Source organism: Amblyraja radiata, chromosome 6 (assembly GCF_010909765.2).
Source record: "Amblyraja radiata isolate CabotCenter1 chromosome 6, sAmbRad1.1.pri, whole genome shotgun sequence".
In the NCBI taxonomy this organism is placed as follows: domain Eukaryota; kingdom Metazoa; phylum Chordata; class Chondrichthyes; order Rajiformes; family Rajidae; genus Amblyraja; species Amblyraja radiata.
The window spans coordinates 96,739,232-96,764,237 of NC_045961.1; the positions used below are offsets into that span (position 1 = coordinate 96,739,232).

The 25,006-nt window shown below is 41.8% G+C and overlaps 1 protein-coding gene across 2 annotated transcripts in view; it reads right to left on the minus strand.

Moving 5' to 3' along the window:
• Window positions 1–25,006, minus strand: part of cyfip1 (cytoplasmic FMR1 interacting protein 1) — a 100,012-nt gene that overhangs the window by 54,077 nt on the left and 20,929 nt on the right. For both annotated transcript variants that reach the window (XM_033023271.1, XM_033023270.1), the window contains exons 3-9: window positions 10,104–10,227; window positions 7,211–7,300; window positions 5,757–5,834; window positions 5,231–5,332; window positions 4,205–4,386; window positions 1,740–1,836; window positions 408–536 (exon numbers count right to left, since the gene is read on the minus strand). In XM_033023271.1, the coding sequence (XP_032879162.1) occupies window positions 408–536; window positions 1,740–1,836; window positions 4,205–4,386; window positions 5,231–5,332; window positions 5,757–5,834; window positions 7,211–7,300; window positions 10,104–10,227 (802 nt within the window). The remainder of the gene's footprint in view (window positions 1–407; window positions 537–1,739; window positions 1,837–4,204; window positions 4,387–5,230; window positions 5,333–5,756; window positions 5,835–7,210; window positions 7,301–10,103; window positions 10,228–25,006) is intronic.

A 25,006-nucleotide genomic window follows, 5' to 3' on the forward strand; every position in this document is an offset into this window, starting at 1 on the left:
TTTCTTCTTGTAAAAATGAACAGTCCTAGATGTCACAACATAATATTAAAGTTCAAACATTGTATATCAAACAAAATGTAATGAAAGTAAATTATTTTACGATCAACTCAGCCCCTCAAGTTTGAACTGATTGAATCCAAGTATAGAATTATCCGCAAAAGGACAAAGTGCTGAAGTAACTCAGCAGGTCAGGTAGCATCACTGGAGAACATGAATGGGTAATGTTTCTAATCTGTTTGGATAGCATGCAAAACAAAGCTTTTCACTGTACCTCGGTACATGTGATAATAATAAATCTAAACCTAGTTGCAGTACAAACCAGCAAAAATCATTATAGCATACTGTGTGATACATGAGTCCAGTTATATAATTTGTACAAATATTTATAAAGACATATTTTAGAATACCTTGAGCAGCATGTGCTTTTCACCAGGAGTCAGGTACATTCTGTTCTCATAATAATCAATACAAATATTTACAATGTCAGCAAGAAGCTCTTCATAACCCGGAATGACTTCAAGTTGCTGTTGGAGTGACTGGAAAAAGAACATAAGTTAATAAGAAATTTGTTGCGCAAAAAAACCCAGCTTGCAATTCAAATAGTCTACTATACTGCATCACAAAATAGCAATTAGTTTCTGCACATCATTTTTGCTGGGTGCATTAACAGCTCATTAACACCCTATGGAATAGATATTCTTACTGTCTAAGGGCGAACAAGAAAGCATCAAAAAGGTCATTCCAGTTATGGAGGCGATGTGGAACAGGCAAAGCGTTTTCAAGGGTGGTTTGCCAAGGATTCAAGACGTGTCCTTCAAACCAATTTCCTCCCTTCCTGAACTGGAATGATTCATGATTAATGCCACATCACAGCCGAGGCAGGGGCACCAGTAAAACTAACATCTGAGGTCTTCCTGACTAATATCACATTACCATATGCAGTTAACAGCTTATCTATTCAAGATTTTAAAATTTGAGCGTGTAATTTCCTCAGAGTCCCTTTCAACATCAATACACAAAACTTATTTCCAACGAATACAGTGAAGCAACTAATTTTCCACCAAACCATGATATTTTGTATTTTGATCAGCTAAATAAAGATAAAATTCATCCCATTTACCTATGTTGTATGTGAATTAAAGAGTGTCCCAGGTAGAACAACTAAATTATTACTTGCTGCAGCACAACAATTATGGCTCTTCAAACTAATAAATTATGAATATTCGCTGGTTTGAGCAAAAGGTTAAAGTCCTTCACATTCTGGGAATAACCACATAAAAGGGCTCACAACATCAAAATTAGTGTCACTAATCCGGCAATCAATTCATGAAGTTCCACAAATGCCAATGTGTTGATGTGCTGGTTAAGGAATGAATAGCAAGGAACCAAGATCTTAAACATCCATATGAACAGGGTGACAAGGCCACAGTTTGGTGTCATATCTGAAAGATGCATACCTAAACATACAGTGGTTCTTCAGAACAATGTTGAAAGGGTATAGATATACGTTCAAATCCTGGAATAGTGTTGAAGTCATGACTTTCCAACTCAAAAGTGGCACTATTACTGGAAAGTTGGGCACAATTTACTCATACTAATGTCTTTTTAACTAAAATGTCTTTTAAACAGAATTTTTAACGAACCATTGCATTTAATTGGTGTATTTAGACAAGACATTGAAATAACTCAATAGGTCCCTCTTGAGGCTCAATAGAAGTAAAACAATGGGCCACATTTACCTGCGTAATTTTGTTGTGATTTGCAAGAAACATGGAGAGATTTTGAGATTCTTGTATTGATTGCGGGTCTGACATTTTACGAAGAAACTGAGCAGCTCTAAAAATAAAGTTTAATTTCAATGATCAATTCAGTGTTTACATTTGCGCGTAGTAAAAACTGTTACTAAATAATAGCGTGCACATTTCCCTCCAAATTTCTGAACATTTAAGCTATGCCTTATCATTATTGAAGAAATAGGAATGACCAAATCATGAATCATTCTAACAAAAGGGTTAGCTATTATTCCACAGTGAAATTCAATGGTTTATAACAACAAGAAGTTCCATTGATTCTTTAGCAAAATTGAGCTAATAACATGACATTTTTTACAGTCCACCCTCGTCTTGGTTTGAAGAAAGAACATTGCTACTAAAAACACATCAATGTGAAGCAGATGCTCTACTATTTAACCAACTTAAGTCAATTATTTTTATGCAGCATGTCAGTGCTTTCAAATGAGGGTATAAAGTCAAATTTAGTCAACAGCATAAAAGCATTATCATTATTTCAACTTCTGAGTTTACAACAAAAAGATTTGATAATTGTTGGTATCTCTTCCCGGTTTCAGTGACCATGAAAATCTTGATTTGAATTATAACAGCTTCTGCAAATGAAGTGATTTGTTTCATGTCATTGACTTTGATGCGTTCAAACAGAGAAAATCCAAATTTACCAAACATCCATTAACTTGTAAATGTTGAAATGAAATGATTTTTTTCCCCAGCAATTTTAAATCACAAGATTTTTACTACTTTTTTTCAGACCACAGTAGATTTAAGTCTCCTCAACCAGCTCGGAATTATGCGTGTCGATGTTTGGCCAAACTCAGTTTTGGTTGAACCAGACCTTTACTGATTTCAAAACTGCTAAATAAGTACATCGGTTAACATATGCACCATTGCTGCTTAAGGCCAGAAAATCTTAAAAGTTTGTGCAGCTGATTGTAGCAATGTTACAAAATTTTGAGATTTTAAAAATCAAGTCTGTAATTTATCCCATCAGATAAAGCATAAAAATAAGTTTAATTTGACACCTAATTCACTTTCATATCTCAAGTATTTAAAAAGTTATGGCCATTTTCATACTCGGAAATGAGCATCTTGTTCCCTATTGATTTTCTATGGACATAACAAAAAAGCTGTGATCTTGAACAGTCAAAAGCCCATAACTTTCTTAAAAATTAAGAAAACTGAATGAAATTTTCAGTTATCATAGATTGAAGCATTCTGAAACAAATATAAAATAATCTTACTTGGATGACCTGAAATTAAAGCATATAATTAGTTAGTTACCTAATTGTAGCTAATTTCAGACTTCAATTACTAGATCTAAACATCTATCCATTTCTTAATAAATGATTAACATTTTTAAATAGCCTAAATGTCCAAATAATATTCACAAATAATTCACAATAAAACATGATTTTTAAATCTCATTTACATTAATTTATAGGCCAAATGGAAGGAATTTAGTGTTCAATTGCTGTAAATAAATGCCCATTTAAATCAGCTTTCTAGTGGGTCCCTGTGGAACGCGCTGGTTTAGAACGTTCACATTGCGGTAGATTTGTGCCCCAAATGCCCAGAAAAATACTGCGCGATATAATGGACCCAAATTGAGCTACTCGCAATATTAAACTTAGTATAAAGGGTTCTTTAGAAGCCCTTTTTAATGTAAATATATACAGCCTAACTTCAGCTGTTTGCTTTATGAGACTCTGCGGTTGCTGGCGCTCGCGGGTTTAGAGATTGATTTTTAAACTACTATAACTATTTTACGAGGCCTTTAAAACTAATAATAGCTTTTGCGACGGGGTCTTCCAGCGATTTTTCGTTAATAATTAACTAGGCTGAACATCTTCGATTTGAACAGCCTAGAGAAAATCGCGTTTTAAACCCGCCCCCTCTAAACGGCGCCAAAATCGCGCACACTTGCAACGGCAGATTTTCAACGACGCTTCAGGTAGGCTTTGCAACATACCTACTGATTGAAGCAAATGATATAACCTATTTCAACTAACTTCTTCCACTAAACATTTTGCATCAACTGCCATTGGTCATGCTGTGCAACTCATATCCTTCAATAGCTTCTACCAACCACAGCAACAGTTCAATGAACTCTGTCACTGCGAGGGTGTTGGGTGGATGGAGCTGTAGAGGATGTAGGACTATAACAGCATTTAAATGAGACTTGGAGGAGTACATGGACAGGAGAGGTTTGGGGGGATATGGGCCAAGAGCAGGAAAATTGGACTGGGTTAGATGGGACAAGCATAGATGGGACATCTTGGTATGCATGGTCAGGTTGGGCCAAAAGGCCTGTTTCGGTGCTGTATCACTTAAATCTACCAAAGTAAAACTAAAAAAACACACCCACATTTCACATCCTAGTTTTAAAAAGGAAAGATTACATTATTAAACCTTACCGTTTATATGCCGAGTGGTCATTTTTCACACTACATTTCATGTTTTTCAACTCATCCAATACTGCAAACATATTAATGAATTTGCCCAGTGTGAGAAGGTAAGCTTCTGAAACAAAGTCTCTCCTCCTCTCTGCATGACAAAGTCTCTTCATCTCATCACAAAACCGGTCAATTGCGTTACGCTGTTGAATAATGCAGATAAATTTATGAGTTAAATCAAGTTATAAATGTATATGCAGTTGTTGCAAACCTCGCCCAGCAAAAGCGAGGTAACTAAGTTGACATGATTAAATGTTATCATACTAATTCTGCAAAAAGAAGAGGAACATAGTCTCCTGAAGCTAATAAAAAATAGAACTTTTCAAGTAAAAGAACAATGTAAAATGATAAAATCCAATACTAGATTCAGGAAGTTTGATTTTTTTTTAAAAATGGAACAGCAGTAGATTTACTACCTTACAAGTGTCCCAGACCCAGGTTCGATCCTGACCATGGATGGTGTATGTACAGAGCTTGTACATTCACCCTGTGACCGCGAGGGTTTCCTCTGGGTGCTCCGGTTTCCTCCCACACTGCAGAGACGTGCAGGTTTGTAGGATAATTGGCTTCTTGAAAATTGTCCCTAATATGTAGGCTAGAACTAGTGTACAGATGATTGCTGGTCGGCACTGACTCAGTGGGCCAAAGGGCCTGTTTCCACGCTGTATCTCTAATCTCTAAAATAAACTAAAACTAAAATGTAGTGTTACATTTTGCTAAGTTAAACCTTGGCAGGATTTTGACACTCTCTGGAAAGTGATGTTATATAGAGAGACATATAGTGGTACATAGTTCCCTGATGACAAAGGTGTTTGGCACACTTGCCTTCATCTGTTCATCTATTGAGCACAAAAGTCGGGGAATTGTGTTACAATGTATGACATGTTGGTGAGACTACACCAGTGAGTTGGAATGTGTGTACTTGATAGCTTTTCTCCATGCATTAGCAAAGCATGGCCAAATTAGAAGTTACATTTAATTGCTTACCTGGAAATACATGAAATTCATTAATTTTGTGACCTCTGGTTCAAGAACTTCCACTGTCTTTTCATAAATTTCAACTCTGTTAGGCTGTTCATTGCACTTGACCTTTGATAAATAAAATTAATTGAGTATCAAAATGTAACAATGATCAAAATGTAACAATTTTCTAAAATATGGGTATTTTAACATATAACCAAATGCTAACAGACATACTCTTAATTCTACCTCATTTGGTTATTCCAATATTGTGCTTTAATATTTTTGTACTATTTCAGATTTCACTACAATCTTGCACCATTCTGCTGTTCTGCACATTGTTCCATTTAATATTATATTTATCAATACTGTGTGCGAATCATTTACTCCATGTGCTTTGCGTGAAGCAGGAATTGCATTGCCACATTGTATATGGCGATAAACATCAATTGCTCTCCAATTGTAATCAGTAAAAAGGAAATTGGGCCTCATTTTAAAATTGGAATTTGTATAGACTTACTGAAATGAACTAGAATACATCAATATTCAATACCTGGGGAATGGCTCTTGAACAGCTTCTCCAAGTATACAGCATAACAGCATATTCTTGACCCTCCTCCAACATTTCATTCTAAAAATAAAATTAAGTCAGTATTGTGCACAGACTTTATAGATCACAATCTACGCAAAATGTATAGTTAGTACAATTTGGTTTTCAAATTGCATTAGCTAACAAATGCAGTTAAAAAATGCCATTCTTTAAATAATTTGCATCCATGACTGAAAGATGCTGAAATACCTGTTTTCTTAATGCACTCACAAAAAAAACAAAGAAAATAAATCCAAGTCTTTTCTCACCCTTAGGAAAATCATGTATTGCAGTCTCCGAGGTACTCTTTTAAGTGCTGTCAATCCCACATCAAATTGTACAACACAGATTACACAAGAAACAAATGATAAAATGCTAAGAGGCAAACATTAGCTGGGATAGCAGGAGAACATGCTCTTCAAATAGTGCAAATAATTTTTTTAAGTCCATCTAAACGGGCATTAACAGTTTTGCCGGAAACATGAAAAATGTTTGGAGTGAGCTGCAATGTCATTTTAGATTAAATTAGAGTCATAGAGTCATCCATGTCAATAAAGTTGCTTCACCAAACTAACTCCATTTGCCTATCCCTCCAAACATTTCCTCTCCATTCACTTTCATTTCCTGTCCAAATATCTTTAAAATATTGTAATTGTTTCCACTTCTACTACCTCCTCTGGCAGCTTGTTCCATATACCCACAAACGTCTGTGAAAAGGTTTCTTTTAAATTTTTCCATTTCAAATGTTTTAAAGTTTCTTTGGTAGCATAACAAACATGCTAAATGCAAAACTTTTCTACGGTTTAAACCAAATTTACTATGACAGACCATTGCCACTTTTATTGTCACAAAATGTAACTGAAATGCAAACCTGAGGGGAAAAGCGAAAGGAGAGGCATTTGAAAGAGGAACTTAAAATTGGGAAGAGATGGAGATGGGCAATCTGACCACAATGACTTATCAAAAAAAAGCAACAACCAGGAAATTTGTTAAATTTTGGAAACTGAATATTCAGAGCATTCTCAACTTATACAGAAAAGGTATTATGCTAATATTTAAGAAACAAATATTTTAACAGTTCAAGAAAATAAGAATTGTGGGGTCAAGGGACAAGATAAAGCTCAGATCACTGTTCATGCGGAGGATATTCACAATGCCACAAATTTGAGAGAAATCAGATCAAAGGTCAATTTCAGATTGTGTAGGAAGGAACTGCAAATGCTGGTTTAAACCGAAGATAGGCACAAAATACTGGAGTAACTCAGCGGGACACGCAGCATCTCTGGAGAGAAGCTGCTTGCCCCGCTGAGTTACTCCAGCATTTTGGGTCTATCTTCAATTTCATATTGGCGGAAATCAATCGAAATCAAAGTATCAAACACACACGAATAAATGTTGTTACCAGAGATCCACATTACCATGCTAGAATGGACTGTTGCTTGCTCAATGTATCTGGCAATACCCGTAACAAATGCATTTCTGTCTTCGAAGTTGGTGTTGAAATTTGGCTGGTGAAAGAAAATAAGTTAGTCAGAAACAGCACAAAATTACTCACATTTATCAAAGAAAAACTTGATCTCTATGCTCAGAAAACTATCGTTTCATTCCCTTAGTACGGTGTGTAAACACAGGTACTGTGTGTTGGACAGAAAAACTGACTGAGTTTAAACACTGCCCAGTCCATCATTGGCTCTGACCTTCCTTCCATCGAGGGGATCTATTGCAGTCGCTGCCTCAAAAAGGCTGGCATTATCATCAAGGACCCACACCATCCTGACCACACACTCATCTCCCTGCTACCTTCAGGTAGAAGGTACAGGAGCCTGAAGACTGCAACGACCAGGTTCAGGAATAGCTACTTCCCCACAGCCATCAGGCTATTAAACCTGGCTCGGACAAAACTCTGAACATTAATAACCCATTATCTGTTATTTGCACTTTATTCATGTGTGTATATATTTATATAATGGTATATGGACACACTGATCTGTCTTGTAGTCAATGCCTACTATGTTCTGTTGTGCTGAAGCAAAGCAAGAATTTCATTGTCCTATCAGGGACACATGACAAAAAACTCACTTGAACACTTGAACTTAAACTACTGCTAAAAGAAATAGATAAGCATCAAAAGATCAGGAAAGTATATTGTACAATAGCTGTTATTCCAAGAGAGTTGAGAGTACAAGTATAGAGAAATCTTGAGGCAATTACACAGGGTTTTGGCAAGATCACACTTGGAGGACTATGCAGCTGAAGTGCCTATACCTAAAAGAGAATAGACATGCCTTTTAGGAGGTGGTAGTCCATTCAATTGTGATGACTTCTCCTTGAAATGAAAGCACTGCCAATCTCAATAAAACAAATGAATTAGCGTGATTGATTATCAGAATTAGGATTATATTTAATGGATTGAGTTTTAGGGTAGAGGCACAAAGTCTAAAAGAATGAAGGGGAGAAATTCCGAGAAGAGGTTTGATAACCATTGGAAGTCTTTATCCACAGTAATATGGGTATTGAATAGATTGAAGGCTTAGAATTGATGCCTTTTTTGGGACACTAAAGGAAATAAGCAAAATGGGGATTGAATGCTTTGTGAAGTAAGGTTGAAGTTCTGATAATCTGAATAGCGAGAAAGCACAATGAGTCCATATGACCTAAAATGTTCTATCTTTTTTTCTACTATTCCTCCTAAAAATAAACAAACTAACATTCTTACATTATACCTCTTCTGCCTAATGCCCACTTGTGTAATCTATCCAGACGTCATCTGCCAACCAATCACTCATCCATTCGTTATCTCTCTTCTTTACAAACATTACACACTTATATCTTACTTTCCCATGTAGTTTAATGTGGTCAACTAATTATATACATCGTACGTCATTCCTTCATCTCAGTCTTAATATAAATTGAAACCAGTGAAGACCTAGCAGTAATCCTTGCATAATCCCAATAGGAACAAAATTCAACCTGAAAATTAACCTTTATACAGTATCTACTCTTTTCTTTACAACACTTAAACCAATATACATGCCTATTTTTTACCTCCAATCTTGAGCCTGTAACAACGCGTTTTTTAAAAATATATAGCAACTTATTAAATGCCTTCTGAAAACATCTACTTCTTCCTACCATTAATAAAGAATTCTGGCATTTTTCATCTGTTCATGATGGGCAAACTATCCTGTGATATATTACATTCTCTATTTGGTCCAGAGAACATTACAGGGAACAATCCCAGAAGCCAGAGACTACATTTCATAAGAGTGTGTATATTATGTCACAACACATTGCAAACCTCCCCTTCCATACCTTATGGATCCAAAGACTTAAGGGCCTGTCCCACTTGGCCGTCATTCGCGCGACCGGGTAGCGCGGGACGGGCACATGGAGTGGTGTGGAGGAGTGTGGAGTGTGGACTTCATCCTGCACTAAATCTTCGCGCGCCACCGGCCTGAGTGTCACATGCCCAAGAACCTGGCGCGGCGCAACATCTTACCTCCAACAGCAGCTGAAGCAGGCAAACGATCGCCGAGCTTGGCCTGGGGCTCACGGCCATTGCGGATCCGGATCCTCCCCCACTCCTACTCCCAGAGCGGGGCCAAGATGATTGGAGATAGGCACAAAATACTGGAGTATCTCAGCGGGACCGGCAGCATCTCTGGAGAGAAGCAATGGGTGATGTTTCGGGTCGAGACCCTTCTTCAGACTGAAGAAGATTCTCGACCCGAAACATCATCCAATCCTTCTCTCCAGAGATGCTGCCAGTCACGCTGAGTTACTCCTGCATTTTGTGTCCATCTTCAAATGACACCACGCGCTCCAGATGGCTGTGCGGACGCATGATGACACACGCGACCGTCGCGCTTCAGTCACTATCGGCCTGTCGCGTAAATGACGGCCAATTGGGACAGGCCCTTTCAGGGGCTGTCCCACTTGGCGATTTTTTCGGCAACTGTTGGCATCATTGAGTGGCATATCAGGTCACTGACAAGGTCGCAGCGTGATGACGTATTGACGCGCGGTGTCTCCTCAAGTGTCGCAACTTTATTTTGTCGCCGCTGGATTTTGAATTGTTCAAAATCTTTCATCGACCCTGATATGTCAGTCAATGACGCCGGCAGTTGCCGAAAAAAATCGCCAAGTGGGATAGGCCCCTTTAACGATAGGAGAATTCCTGTTGACTTTCACCAATTCAACTGTATCATTCTGACTCAGTTTAAGCCCATAGAAAGTGGTTTAATTCATCAGGCACTGGATTGAACTTGAATAAATCAACCAAGAATAATATTTATTTCAAATTCATCTTACTTGATATAATAGTGAGGAAGGCGGTGGTTCAATACAAGGCTGCTGGTCTGGCAGTGGTAGGTCTTCCAAAAGGTCAACATTGGATAAGGCATCTTCCAAGGTGACTTGTGCAGTCATGGTTCCTCTGAATGGAAAAATGATTAAATAGAAAATTATGTTGTATTGTCGCACTGTAATGAAATATCTATGATCGTAAAATTATTGCAAATACAGCCAGAATCAAAATGGTTACAGGACAGGATACCAATATTTCGCCATAATGTTCCTCTGTCTCTCTCCATCCATATTAAGCAGGTCTTTTCTCTATAGCCTTGCAAATTTGTTTGCACTGTATCTTTACCCAATCCCACCTTGAACTTCCCTCTACCACAGCTGTATTGCTGTGCATTCCAGATTCCAGCCACTCGCTGCACAAGTCTTGAAGGACCAGAAATGTGGTCTCTGCATTTCAGTCCACAGATGCCTTGAACACAATTTTCACTACTGTTTGGGAACCACGTACCTGTACTCCCAGATCTCTCTGTTCTGCAAAACTCTCCAGGGCTCTACCATTAACTGTGCGTGTCCTGCCCTGGTTTGACATACCAACGTGCACCACTTTAGAGTTAAATTCCATTTGCTATTCTTCAGCCCACCTCTAGTACCCCCTCTATTGTACCCCCTCTACTATTTCCTTTGCCAACGTACCATGTACGAGCTATTCTGTATGTGAAAAGATTATGCCTTAAGTCTCTTAAATCTTTCCCCGCACCTTAAATAAATGATGATTAGTTTTAGTCTCCAACACCTTGTGGCTGTTCATCTTATCTTTGTCACTCTTAATTAAATATATCTCTCCGAGGTCACCTCTCAGCCTTTTCTACTCCACGGTAAAAACAGCTCATCCAGCTTCTCTTTATAGCTCAAACCCTTGAGACCCGGTAATATCCTTGCAAATTATTATTTGCATCCTAGTTTAATAACATCCTTAGTATCATGACCTCCAAATGTGGCCTTGCAAAAGCATTGCACAGCTACAACATGCATGTTCCATTCTATCATTCACACTTAGTCTTTCTAGTCTTTTATTTAGTCTTTCAAAAACATGCATCACCAGAAAAATCGAGTCACAGCGCTCACATTAAGATAGAAGTTGTATTCTGAAGAAAGGATACTTCCAAGTTTAAATGATTCGGCAGCATCATTCCCTGCGATTTTACTAATAAAATGAAACTATTTATAGAAAAATGCATTTTCATTGTGGTTTTTAAACACGTATAAAATGAACTGTAGAATCCGTTTTGCCAGTTTTTGTTTCATTCATATTGAAAATTGATCAAAGTAGCATTCTCAAATTTCAGAGTTGTCTTTCCAGTTCTATTTTTGGCAATGTGGTGAGTCAGACCATGACAACAGAAGTTGATGTGCATGGTTAGCTGGTAAAAAACTATTGCATTTAGAATTCTGTTCGACTATTCAGATTGGATAATGGATGCCTTAGAGGAAATTAACTACTTCAATTGCGTATGCCTGACATTCGTAAGCACAAACACAAAACACAAAGCATTTATCAATGTCAGCAGAACTGATAAATTTAGCAGCTGTGTTAAATTAACCAACAGCTTTTGGTCTTTTATTTCAAAGATAATTGTCCACCAGGGTGGGGGAGGAGAGCTAACAGAACACTGCTAATGTTACTTGTTCCACATGTTGTCATGCAAGTTCAATTTTAATGGAAATGTTACAATATTCACAATTTATATCAGTGACAGATAGAGAATGGGATATGTCCGAATTTCTGATGATACAAAGTTAGGAAGAAAAGTGAGTTGTGAGGACACAGTATGCAAATTAACATGGTCAGGATAAGTGGGCAAGATATACTGGAATTCTATACTGGAAATCCAAGTTATAAACCCTCGGCTATATAACGGACCACATTGAGGGGATGGTGTCAATTATTACCGATTGCCCACTATAACTGAATAAGGTGGTTAATATGTACAGTACTAATGGAAAAACAGCCACTACACAATAAACAGTAAAGGACACAAAATACACAGTACCTCGGGACAGCACAATGGCACCGTGGTAAAGTTGCAACCTTACAGCGAGTTGCTACCTTACACCAGAGTTTGATCCTGACTTCAGATGCTATCTGTGGCAGTGTGGGCTTCCTCGCATGTGGCGGAGGTGTTCAGGTTTGTGATTTGGTTGGCTTCTGTGGGTTGTGTGAGTCACTGATGGAGCCGCTGCCACCGAGCAACAGGGGCCCAGTTTGCATCCTGGCCTCAAGGTAGGGAACCCCACGGTTTCACAATGTCTTTGTCTTTGAAATGTGGGAAGAAAGATAGAACCATTGCAGTAGTTCTATCCTACACACTGTGACACTGCAAGGCATTCACGGCCCGGTCCGTGTCTTTCAATGTAGACTGGACAGTGAGAAGACCAGCTCAAGAGCGGGTCAGCGGGCGATGGATAACAGGACAGCGGGCGGTGGAGCTTACACCTGTGTCAGCGCAATCAAGGGACCAATTGAGGTTAATTTATAGACCGTTGTCATTGAAGGCTTGAAGCAGCTTTGACGGCACATGAGTTGCACATACTTTCGCGTGTTCCATGTACTGCGGATGAACGGTACGGGAGAATTAGTCATAATTCTCCCATGCATTTACTATTTATATTTAATAATGACCATTTTATAATTTTAGTCACGGTAGGCACTGCCTACCTTGCCTACCCTGATGGCTTCACACCGACTCACTGCCCGACTCCAGTCTGCAAAGACTGGACCCTTCCCCACCCATTCCTCCCCAATCACCACTTCACACCGACTTACAGCCTGACTCCAGTCTGCAAAGACTGGGCCCTTGTCCACTACCCACCACCTCCTTGCTGCCCAACATCAGTCTGGCCACTTCTCCAACACTAACAATAGAAATTGAGGTGGGGGAGAAGCTATTCTCAGAAGACAGAAAAGCCACAAATCTCCAAGACCGGACAAGGTTTCCACCTCTATCCTCAAGCTCTGTGCCGAACAACTGGCACCAGTCTACACAGACATTTTCAACCAGTCCCTGCAACCTTGCACTGTCCCTACCTGCTTCAAATTTTCCACTATTATTCCTGTACCCAAAAAGCCAAGGATTACTGGTCTCAATGATTACAGGCCTGTCGCACTGACCTCTGTAATCATGAAGACCCTTGAAAGACATGCTGGCCCACCTGAAAAATATCACAAACGCCCTGCTGGATCCCCTGCAGTATGCATACCGGGCCAATAGATTAGTGAATGACGTAGTCAACGCACTTCATCCCCCAGCACCTAGACCGCCAGGGGACCTATGCAAGGATTTTGTTTGTGGATTTTAGCTCTGCATTCAACACCATTGTGTCAGAGCTACTACACTCCAAACGCTCCTGAACCCCTCTGTCAGTGGATCACCAACTTCCTGACAGACAGGAAGCAGCATGTGAGGCTGGGAAAGCACATCTTGGCACAGGAGCACCGCAAGGCTGCGTACTCTCTCCTCACCAACGACTGCACCTCCACAGACTCCTCTGTCAAGCTTCTCAAGTTTGTGGACGACGAGGAATCTGCCTAAAGACAGGAAGTGACACAGCTGCTGTCCTTGTGCCATCGAAGCAACCTGGAGCTCAATGCTCTTAAGACAGTGGAATTGATTGTAGACTTTAGGAGAGCTCCCCCTCCCCTCCCCCCACTCCCATCAACAACACCACAGTCCCATCTGTGGAGTCATTTAAATTCCTTGGAACTATAATCTCCAGAGCCACCATCGACTCCACAGTCAAAGAGGCCCAAACAGGATGTACTTCCTGTGGCAGCCTTGTGACAATCTGCCACAGGCAATGATGGTCCAGTTTTATACGGCCATCATAGAGTCTGTCCTCACCTTCTCCATCATGATCTGGTTTGGCTTAGCCACCAAGCACGACATCCAGAGGCTGCAGTGCATCGTTCGATCAGCCGAGAAGGTTATTGGCTGCAACCTTCGCCCCATTGATGAACTGTACACTGCAAGGGCCAGGAAGCGAACGGGTAAGATCGTCTCTGACCCCTCTCAACCTGGCCACAAATTCTTTGAAGCACTTCCCTCTGGAAGGCTACTCCGGATTATCAAAGCCGCCACCGCCAGACATAAAAATAGCTTTTTTCCCCCACGAGCAGTAGCTCTCCTCAACAAACAAAAGTCTGTAGTCTCCTTTTGCTCTGGTATTTTATTTCATTCTTCACATGTTTAAATTATGTTTTATTCTTAATTGCTTACTGTATATCAATAGACAATAGACAACAGGTGCAGGAGTAGGCCATTCGGCCCTTCGAGCCATTCAATGTAATCATGGCTGATCATCCACAATCAGTACCCCGTTCCTGCCTTCTCCTCATCTTTAAGAGCTCTGTCTAGCTCTCTCTTGAAAGCATCCAGAGAACCAGCCTCCACCGCCCTCTGAGGCAGAGAATTCCACAGACTCACAACTTTGTCAACAAAATAGAGAGAGTACAGAGGAGATTTACTAGAATGTTGCCTGGGTTTCAACAACTAAGTTACAGAGATAGGTTGAATAAGTTAGGTCTTTATTCTCTGGAGCGCAGAAGGTTAAGGGGGGACTTGATAGAGGTCTTTAAAATGATGAGAGGGATAGACAGAGTTGATGTGATCAAGCTTTTCCCTTTGAGAATAGGGAAGATTCAAACCAGAGGACATGACTGCAGAATTAAGGGACAGAAGTTTAGGGGTAACATGAGGGGGAACTTCTTTACTCAGAGAGTGGTAGCGGTGTGGAATGAGCTTCCAGTGGAAGTGGTGGCGGCAGGTTCGTTGGTATTATTTAAGAATAAATTGGATAGGCATATGGATGAGAAGGGAATGGAGGGTTATGGTATGAGTGCAGGCAGGTGGGACTAAGGGGAAAAAAAAAAATTGTTCGGCGCGGACTTGTAGGGCCGAGATGGCCTGTTTCCGTGCTGTAATTGTTATATGGTTATATGGTTTGTGTGAAAACGTTTTTCCTCACCTCCGTTCTCCCTTATTCTTCAACTGTGGCCCCTGGATCTGGACTCCCCCAACATCGGGAACAAGTTTCCTGCCTCTAGCACGTCCAAACCCTTAATAATATTATATGTTTCAATAAGATCTCCTCTCATCCTCCAAATTCCAATAGACAATAGACAATAGGTGCAGGAGTAGGCCATTCGGCCCTTCGAGCCAGCACCACCATTCAATGTGATCATGGCTGATTATCCCTAATCAGTACCCCGTTCCTGCCCTCTCCCCATATCTCCTGACTCTGCTATTTTTAAGAGCCCTATCTAGCTCTCTCTTGAAAGCATCCAGAGAACCTGCCTCCACTGAGACAGAGAATTCCACAGACTCACCACTGTCTGTGAGAAAAAGTGTTTCCTCGTCTCCGTTCTAAATGGCTTACTCCTTTTTCTTAAACTGTGGCCCCTGGTTCTGGACTCCCCCAACATCAGGAACATGTTTCCTGCCTCTAGCATGTCCAAGCCCTTAATAATCTTGTATGTTGCAATCCAAGCCCTTAACAATCTTAGAAATTCCAGAGTATACAAGCCCAGCCGCTCCATTCTATCAACATATGACAGTCCTGCCATCCAGGGAATTAACCTGGTGAACCTACGCTGCACTCCCTCAATAACAATAGTGTTGTTGCTTGTGAGCAAAGCATCAAGGCAAATTCCTTGTGTGTATACATGCTTGGCTAATAACATTTATTCAATTCAAAGTTATTCAATTCAATCTAGGAAGCAGTAGATGGAGAAACAGAGAATAGTGTCTACGCAAGAGGCAGGGTGGGAGGAGGTGTGGGATAACTGTTAGAGTCAGGGTAATGAAGGCAGGAGACAAATGAGAAACTAACCTAAAACCACAAGCTCAGGGAAACCTGTTAAATGCAACTATTCAAATACTCACATTCAGGCACACAATCATTTTAATGCATTTGGCAGATAATAGAAAAAAGAAAGCAAACTTTTAAAATGTATTCATTTTTCAAGGACGTGAACTCTGCTAACAATGCCTGCATTTATTACCTACCCACTGAGTGCCCCAATTAAAGAGGCTTCCCAGGCCATTTCAGAGGTTCACAGTTAACCATTATGGTGGGTCATGAGTCGCAGAGTCCAGATCGGGTAGAAATAGCTATTTTTCCCCCAAATTAAACGAGGAATAATTTTGGGATGACACTGTGACATGGCTTGAAGAACTGACAGCTCCTTCAATCTGGGTTCAATCCTAAACTCAGGCACTGTGTACAGTGTGCATGTTGTTTCTGAAACTGCATGGGTTTCATCCAACATCCCAAAATTGGTAGGTTAATTGATCACTGTAAACTGCTAAGAATATAGAACAAATACAATGAGACTAATGTAGGATTAGCATAAATATGATTGATGACCCACTGATCATGGTGAAAACTATGAAATGCTCAAACTATGAAATATTCAAAAAGAACTAACCTTTAATTTACATTTCTTCCTGGTTCAGCACTATCCCCAAAAGCTACATAGTATGATGTGTGCTAGCAAAGCAAATCCAAGGTTGGAGCTGACATTTCCAAGGAATGTAATCATGTATATGATACATTCACCATGGGGAACAACAGGCTTACGGGCCATGAATTCCATTATGTTGATAGAGATATTATTCAATTTCATTGCTTAACAGCACTATTTAACATTCTAAGTGCATGAAACAATTTCACTTGAAAATAAATCATCTAAAGCAACCTTGCTAAACAGTACAAATGCTATGTTGCAATGAGCCGTCACGGTTGTGTTTCAATTTCTTAGTCATAATAGACCGCAGCTGGAGAAGGGCATTCTGCAATGAATGCATTTAGAATATTTCTTCTGTGCCCTACAGCCTAAGAAAAGTGTTACTTCCTGCAAGTGTGAGCAAATAATGATATGGCAAAGGCAATAAGACATCTGAGAACTCAGTGTTGGTAGTGTGTCTCCTTACTGAGATTTAATGATCAAAAAAGTCGAAGGATAGCAGAGGGAAGTGCGAATTAAGAGCCACATTAGACAAAGAGTCAGCTAACTACAGGTTAAGCTTGCAATAAAAGCCAGGCAAAAGAAAAAAATAAAATGAATCACAACTTGGAAAATAATCCGAAGAAATATTCACCGCAGAGAATAATTTATCAATTCTTAAACTGTTCCACTTCAAACTAAAAATTGTTTGATATTGCAGGTAGGATGTTCTAAGTTATTAGTACTATTAATTGCTTTATTAAGCAACTGTGCCAGCAGAAAATCATCAAATCTAGTAGCTGTCCGCTTACCTGCATAAAAGGAACAGCAGAAACCAGCTCTGTAACTGACAATATGCTAATGCATTTAAACACATTAGCACTATTGCGATCTCCCGGCAGCACCGGAGCTGCCGACTGTAAGGGAATTCACGATCATAGGGGAATCCCCGACCTGGTGGAGGATCGCAGGAACAGTAAGTACTGTACCTGGAAACACCTGGGAGGCCTCCATGGTGTCCGGAAACGTGGCCAGGGGGCAGGAGGACAAGTCAGACTGAAGCGCAGGGGACTACGACGCAATCTCCCTACCATCCTACTAACCAATGTACAATCACTGGAAAATAGAGTGGAGGACTTAAGGTCAAGGCTGCTTTACTAAAGGGAGCTGAAGGAATGCTCTGTGTTCTGTTTCACAGAGACATGGCTCACCCCCAGCTCCCCTGACTCAGCCATCCAGCCTGAAGGTTTCTCCATCCATCGTATGGACTTTATGCAGGCATCCGAGAAAGGGAGAGGTGGGGGCGTCTGCCTCATGGTCAACTTTTTGTGGTGCTCAGAAATAGCAGTTCTGTCTAACTCCTGCTCTCCGCACCTGGAACATCTGACGGTGAAGTGCGGCCCCTTCTACCTCCCGAGGGAATTCACCTCCATCATCCTGACCGCAGTCTACATCCCACCCCAGGCATATGTCCGTCTAGCACCGGAGGAGCTGCACCCCGTGGTCAGCAAGCATCAGACAGCGTACCTCGAAGCCTTTACCACTATAGCCGGGGACTTCAACAAAGCCAAACCGAAAAAATCACTCCCAAACCATCACCAACATGTTGCCTGCAGCACCAGATGATCAAACACCCTTCACTACTGCAACCTGACCATCAAGGATGCCTATCGCTCTATCCCTTTCCCTCACTTCGGGAATTCAGACTATTCAGCGGTGCTGCTTTTTCCTGTATTCAGGCATTAACTGAAGAGCGCATCCCCAGAGGTGAGGACTGCACAGAGCTGGTCTGGGGAGGTAGAAGAACAACTACAGGACTGTTTGGAGTCAGTAGACTGGGCAATGTTCAAGGACTCAGCAACAGACCTGAATGAACACGCCACAGTCGTTACAGACTTCATAAGGAAATGTGTGGTGGACTGTGTTCCTACTTAAACCTTCCGGGTGTTCCCTAACCAGAAGCCTTGGATGAACCAGAAGATCCTCACTCTTCTAAGGACTAGATCCAGGGCATTCAGGTCTGGTGACGCAGAGATCTACAAGGTCCAGATACAATCTTGACAAGGCCATCAAAAAGGCCAAAAGGGATTTACGCTCAAAGCTGGAGGATGGGGCGGATGTTCGGCAACTGTGGCAGGACTTGAATGCCATCACCTGCTACAAGGCAAAACCAGGGGGCAGCTCAAGTGACAGCGAAGCATCACTCCCTGACAAGCTCAATGCATTCTACGCACGCTTTGAATGGGAGAACACTGATGTGTCTTCCCGAACCGCCGTACGCCCAGATACAGTCACAGTCGCTGATGTTAGAAGATCCTTCGGGGGGTGAACCTTCGGAAAACGCTTGAACCTGAAGGTGAACACAGTCGAGTTCTCAAAACCTGTGCACACCAATAGGCTGGAGTTTTTGCAGACATTTACAACCTTTCATTACTGTCTGAGGTACCCACCTGCTTTAAGAGGGCATCAATAATACCGGAGCCCATGAAGAGTAAACTGACGTGCCTCAATGACTATCGACCAGTGGCGCTGACGTCTGTGGTGGTGAAGTGCTTTGAGAGGTTGGTTATGGGGCATATCAACTCCTACCTCAACAAGAACCTCGACCCACTAGTTTGCCTACCGTCACAACAGATCAACGGAGGATGTGAGCACACTGGCTCTCCACTCGGCACTGGACCACTTGGACAATAAAAATACTTACATCAGGCCGCTGTTTATAAACTACAGCTCGCTGTTCAATACCATCACCCCCTCGAAGCTAGTTACCAAGCTCACGGAACTGGGTCTCTGCGCATCCCTCTGCAATTGGATCCTCGACTTCCTCATCCACAGACGACAGTCAGTTCGAATTGGCAGAAATAGTTCTTCCTCATTCACAATCAGTATGGGAGCACCTCAAGGCTGCATGCTCAGCCCCCTGCTCTATACTCATGACTGTGTTGTCGGACAGTGCGAACTCCATCTTCAAGTTCGCCGATGACACCACCGTTGTTGGACGGATTACAGACGGTGATGAGTCAAGAGTATAGAAGTGAGTTTGGCAGATTGACCAAATGGTGCCAGCACAACAACCTGGCTCTCAATATTAGTAGAACCAATTAACTGATTGTGGACTTTGGAAGAGAAAAGATGAAGACCCACAATCCTGTTAATATCAGGGTCCAAAATGAGTAAAAAACTTCAAATTCCTGGGCGTGCATATTTCCGAAGATCTTTCCTGGACCCAGCACACTGATGCATATATAAAGCACATCAACGCCTCTACTTCCTGAGAAGATTAGAGACACAGTATGTCAAAGAGGATTCTCTTGAACCTCTACAGGTGCACAGTAGAGAGCATATTGACCGGTTGCATCATGGCCTGGTTCTGCAACTTGAACGCCCAGGAGCTGAAAAGACTGCAAAAAGTTATGAACACTGCCCAGTCCATCACCGGCTCTGATCTCCCCACCATCAAAGGGATTTGTTGGAGGCGCAACGCAAAAAGGCAGCCAGCATCATCAGAGACCCACACCATCCTGGCCACACACTCATTTCACTCCTGCCATCGGGAGGAAGGTACAGGAGCCTGAAAACTGTGACATCCAGGTTCAGGTACAGCTACTTGAGGGTGTGTGTGTGTGCGTGCGTGTGTGTGTGTGTGCGCGCGCGTGTACTCAATTTTTTTTCTCTCTTGTTTATCATATTGTTTATAGTGTACTATGTTTACATATTGTGTTGTGCTGCAGCAAGTAAGAATTTCATTGTTCTATCTGGGATATATGACAATAAAACACTCTCGACTCGATTAAGAAAAGGGAGTTGCAACGAGACCTGGGTGTCATGGTACACCAGTCATTGAAAGTAGGCATGCAGGTGCAGCAGGCAGTGAAGAAAGCGAATAGTATGTTAGTATTCATAGCAAAAGGATTTGAGTATAGGAGCAGGGAGGTTCTACTGCAGTTGTACAGGGTCTTGGTGAGACCACACCTGGAGTATTGCGTACAGTTTTGGTCTCCTAATCTGAGGAAAGACATTCTTGCCATAGTGGGAGTACAGAGAAGGTTCACCAGACTGATTCCTGGGATGTCAGGACTTTCATATGAAGAAAGACTGGATTGACTCGGCTTATACTCGCTAGAATTTAAAAGATTGAGGGGGGATCTTAAAGAAACTTACAAAATTCTTAACGGGTTGGATAGGCTAGATGCAGGAAGATTGTTCCCGATGTTGGGGAAGTCCAGAACAAGGGGTCACAGTTTAAGGATAAGGGGGAAATCTTTTAGAACCGAGATGAGAAAAACATTTTTCACAGAAAGTGGTGAATCTCTGGAATTCTCTGCCACAGAAGGTAGTTGAGGCCAGTTCATTGGCTATATTTAAGAGGGCGTTAGATGTGGCCCTTGTGGCTAAAGGTATCAGCGGGTATGCAGAGAAAGCAGGTACAGGACACTGAGTTGGATGATCAGCCATGATCATACTGAATGGCGGTGCAGGCTCAAAGGGCCGAATGGCCTACTCCTGCACCTATTTTCTATGTTTCTATGTTTCGACTCGTCTTTATTTAACTCTCTCTGCCAAGTTTGACGTACAACACCAGAAAGATCTCAACAATATGAAGTTTGAGGGTGAATTGGTTCTACTGGGTTTTGTAGATTTGCAACTCAGGATTTCTCCATAAACCTGGATTACATTGACTGATTTGCACAATAACAATAGTAACATAAACACACTGAAACTTTGGCAGCAAGATGTAGCTGCTTTCATTATACATTTTGCTCAGCATGCAGGGTGCACACTGAAATACAGGAACACCAATTAAACCAGTGTTAAAGGGGCCATTATTGCATTATAAATAGAGGCATGAAACCAACAGTACTGATGTGCTGGGAATCTGGCATGAATCCCTGCTTTCTCATTAGCTATGCCAAGAACCTGAGTGCTGGGAAACTGATGCAAATTCAGCAATGAACCATCCCCCATGGCTTAGTGTCAAGAGGCTGCCCACAGGGGTTAATGCTGAGTGGGTCAAGGCAAAAGGGTGAAGTTACTTACTAAGAGACTAACCAAAACACCCTGTTCTCCATTGGCTGTCGGGAAACAAGCCGCAATTGTGTCTATGTGTTTGACAGACTACTTGGTTCTTTCATCACCAACTTCCATCGTATCCAACACAAGGTGAAGAGAACTTCTTTAGGATTTAGCCTGCCCACCAATATATGGAGTCAAGAGTGTTTTAGTGTCATATGTCCCAGGTAGGACAATTAAATTCTTGCTTGTTGCAGCACAACAGAATATGTAAACATAGTACATAACATGAGAAGAAAAACAAGTTCTGTGGGTGTATACACATGCACACATACTCAATCTCAATAAATAATAAACATGGTGCAATAATAATGATAAGTCTGTTGCAGTTCAGAACTTATTTGTTGTCGTGTTTAATAGCCTGATGGCTGTAGGGAAGAAGCTGTTCCTGAACCTAGACTTTACAGTTTTCAGGCTCCTGTACCTTCTTCCCGATGGCAATGATGAAATGAGTGTGTCGCCAGGATGGTGTGGGTCTTTGATGATGTTGGCGGCCTTTTTATAGACAATAGGTGCAGGAGTAGGCCATTCGGCACTCCGAGCCCGCACCGCCATTTAATGTGATCATGGCTGATCATCCCCAATCAGTACCCCGTTCCTGCCTTCTCCCCATATCCTTAAGAGCCCTATCTAGCTCTCTCTTGAAAGTTTCCAGAGAACCGGCCTCCACCTCCATCTGAGGCAGAGAATTCCACAAACTCACAACTCTCCGTGAGAAAAACTGTTTCCTCGTCACCATTCTAACTGGTTTACCCCTTATTCCTAAACTGTGGCCCCTGATTCTGGACTCCCCCAACATTGGTAACGCGTTTCCTGCCTCTAGCGTGACCAAACCCATAATAATCTTATACGTTTCAATAAGATCCCCTCTCATCCTTCTAAACTCCAGAGTATACAAGCCCAGCCGCTCCATTCTCAGCATATGACAGTCCCTCCATCCCGGGAATTAACCTTGTAAACCTACGCTGCACCTCCTTAAGGTTGAGGCAACAACTTCGATAGATCCCTTCGATGGTGGGGAGGTCAAAGCCAGTGATGGACTGGGCAGTGGTCACAGCTTTTTGCAGTCTTTTCCGCTACTGGACGATCAAGTTGCCGAACCAGGACACGATGCAACCAGCCAGTATGCTCTCTACTGTGCACCTGTAGAAGTTCAGGAGAATCAGAAGTCTGAAGAAGGGTCACGAACCTAAACGTCGCCTATTTCCTTCGCTCCAAAGATGCTGCCTCACCCACTGAGTTGCTCCAGCATTTTTGTCTACCGTTGATTTTCCAACATCTGCAATTCCTTCTTAAACGTTACTGAGGATGAAGTGTTTCTGCCAATTCAAACAGACTGTGGTCTGTGGATGAGGAATTCGAGGATCCAATCGCAGAGGGATGAGCAGAGACCCAGTTCCGTGAGCTTGGTAACCAGCTTGGAGGGGATGATGGTATTGAACGCCGAGCTGTAGTAGCCTGACGTAACTGTTTTTATTGTCCAAGTGGTCCAATGCGGAGTGGAGAGCCAGTGAGATTGCATCCTCCATTGACCTGTTGTGACGGTAGGCAAACTGTAGTAGGTCGAGGTTCTTGTCGAGGTAGTTGATATGCCCCATAACCAACCTCTAAAAGCACTTCATCACCACAGACGTTAGTGCCACTGGTCGATAGTCATTGAGACACGTCACGTTACTCTTCGTGGGCACCAGTATTATGGATGCTTGTATTTGTTGCTTGTCCTGACCAAAGGCCCACACTCACTGTACAAGCCAGGCTAGAGCCTTTAACAGTCACTCCCCTCATCACCAGACCTCACAGGCAGCCTTTCCACACTGAGCCTTGGGCTATTCTTTGCTGTAGGAACGCCATACATTGTATACATTGGATATGCAGCAAAGAATTTCAGTGCCTAGTCACATGTGACAATAAAGTATTCCATTCCACAGAGAGGTAGTTCATGCCAGGTTACCAGCACAGCTGACGGAGAGCAGAAGTTCGCATCAGGTGCCCAGCACAGCAACACACAGCTTTAATGGATGTTGTTTGTTTTTTAAAGTGCATATGTATGTTTGGACCAGAGGATCAAGAACACTTTTAATAGATCAACGATCTGCATGATACAAATGTATGAATTTGGTTGATGCTCCTTTAATGCTAATGACATGTTAGTGATATGTAGGGATGAATTGTACTATTTTAAAGCATTCAATTTAAGAGGAATTACTATTCTTTGGTTCAAAGAAACTTATAATAACACAATCAGTGGCAGGAAAGAGGCCACTGTACATTGTACTGAAGATAAAAGGCATTGCAGATGTTGGAAAATAGAACAACAAACGGGAAGCTGGAAGAACAGTGGACCAAGCAGCATCTGTGGAGCCAAAAGGTGCAAGTCAACATTTCAGTTGAAGACTTGCATCGGGTCTCAGCAAGAAGGGAAGACTGATGAGGAAGAGGAAAGATTGCCAGTATATAACAATATAAGGGGTGGGTGGTGAGGGTGGAGGAATGAATTGGGAATAGAGGAAGGTAGGTGATAGGTGGTACCAGATGGGGAGGAGACGAGGAATGACTGGAACCAGGTGGGGAGGAGGATGGATTTGACGCTGGCAAGTGAGTATAGTGTGGTGGATGTGCTGTTTTGTTAACCTGTGTGCTAGGATCAATAGAACATAACAAATGATGTTGAGTCTTTATGCATTTTGTGTAGCAGTCAGAACTCATTTTTACATGATTGCTAATTGGGCTGATTTGTATCATAACCCCAAGGGATTTCTACATACCAACACCAGCACTGATCACACCAGAATCTACGGGGTTGCTCAGAGTAAAAAACTGCTGATTTAACACATTATAGATGCTAAAGCCTGGAAATTTGATGTTTTTAAGAATAGATGAGAAAACAGATTGATTATAATCATACTTTATTAGCCAAGTATGTTTAGCAACATACGAGGAATTTCATTTGCCATATAGTTATCATACCAATAAAATTCAACAGAACACACAAAATACATTTTAACATAAACATCCACCAGTGACTCCTCCACATTCCTCACTGTGATGGAAGGCAAAGAAAAGTTCAATCGCTTTTCAATTCCTTCTTTCTCCTCCCGCAGTCGGGGGCCTCGAGCCATCTGTTGATGGGGCGATCTTGGCTCCTGTAGCCGTCGGTCGGGCCCTCCTCATCAGGGTGATCAAGCTCCTACATCGGGGTGGGGGGGGGGGGAGATAAGGAATCTCAGCTCCTCCGCGTTGGGCGATCTGACCCCGGGTCGGGGCTGGTCAAAACTTTCTGCATCGTTTGGAGATTCCCGACATCGGTCTCTACCCAAGACTGCGAGCACCTCGATGG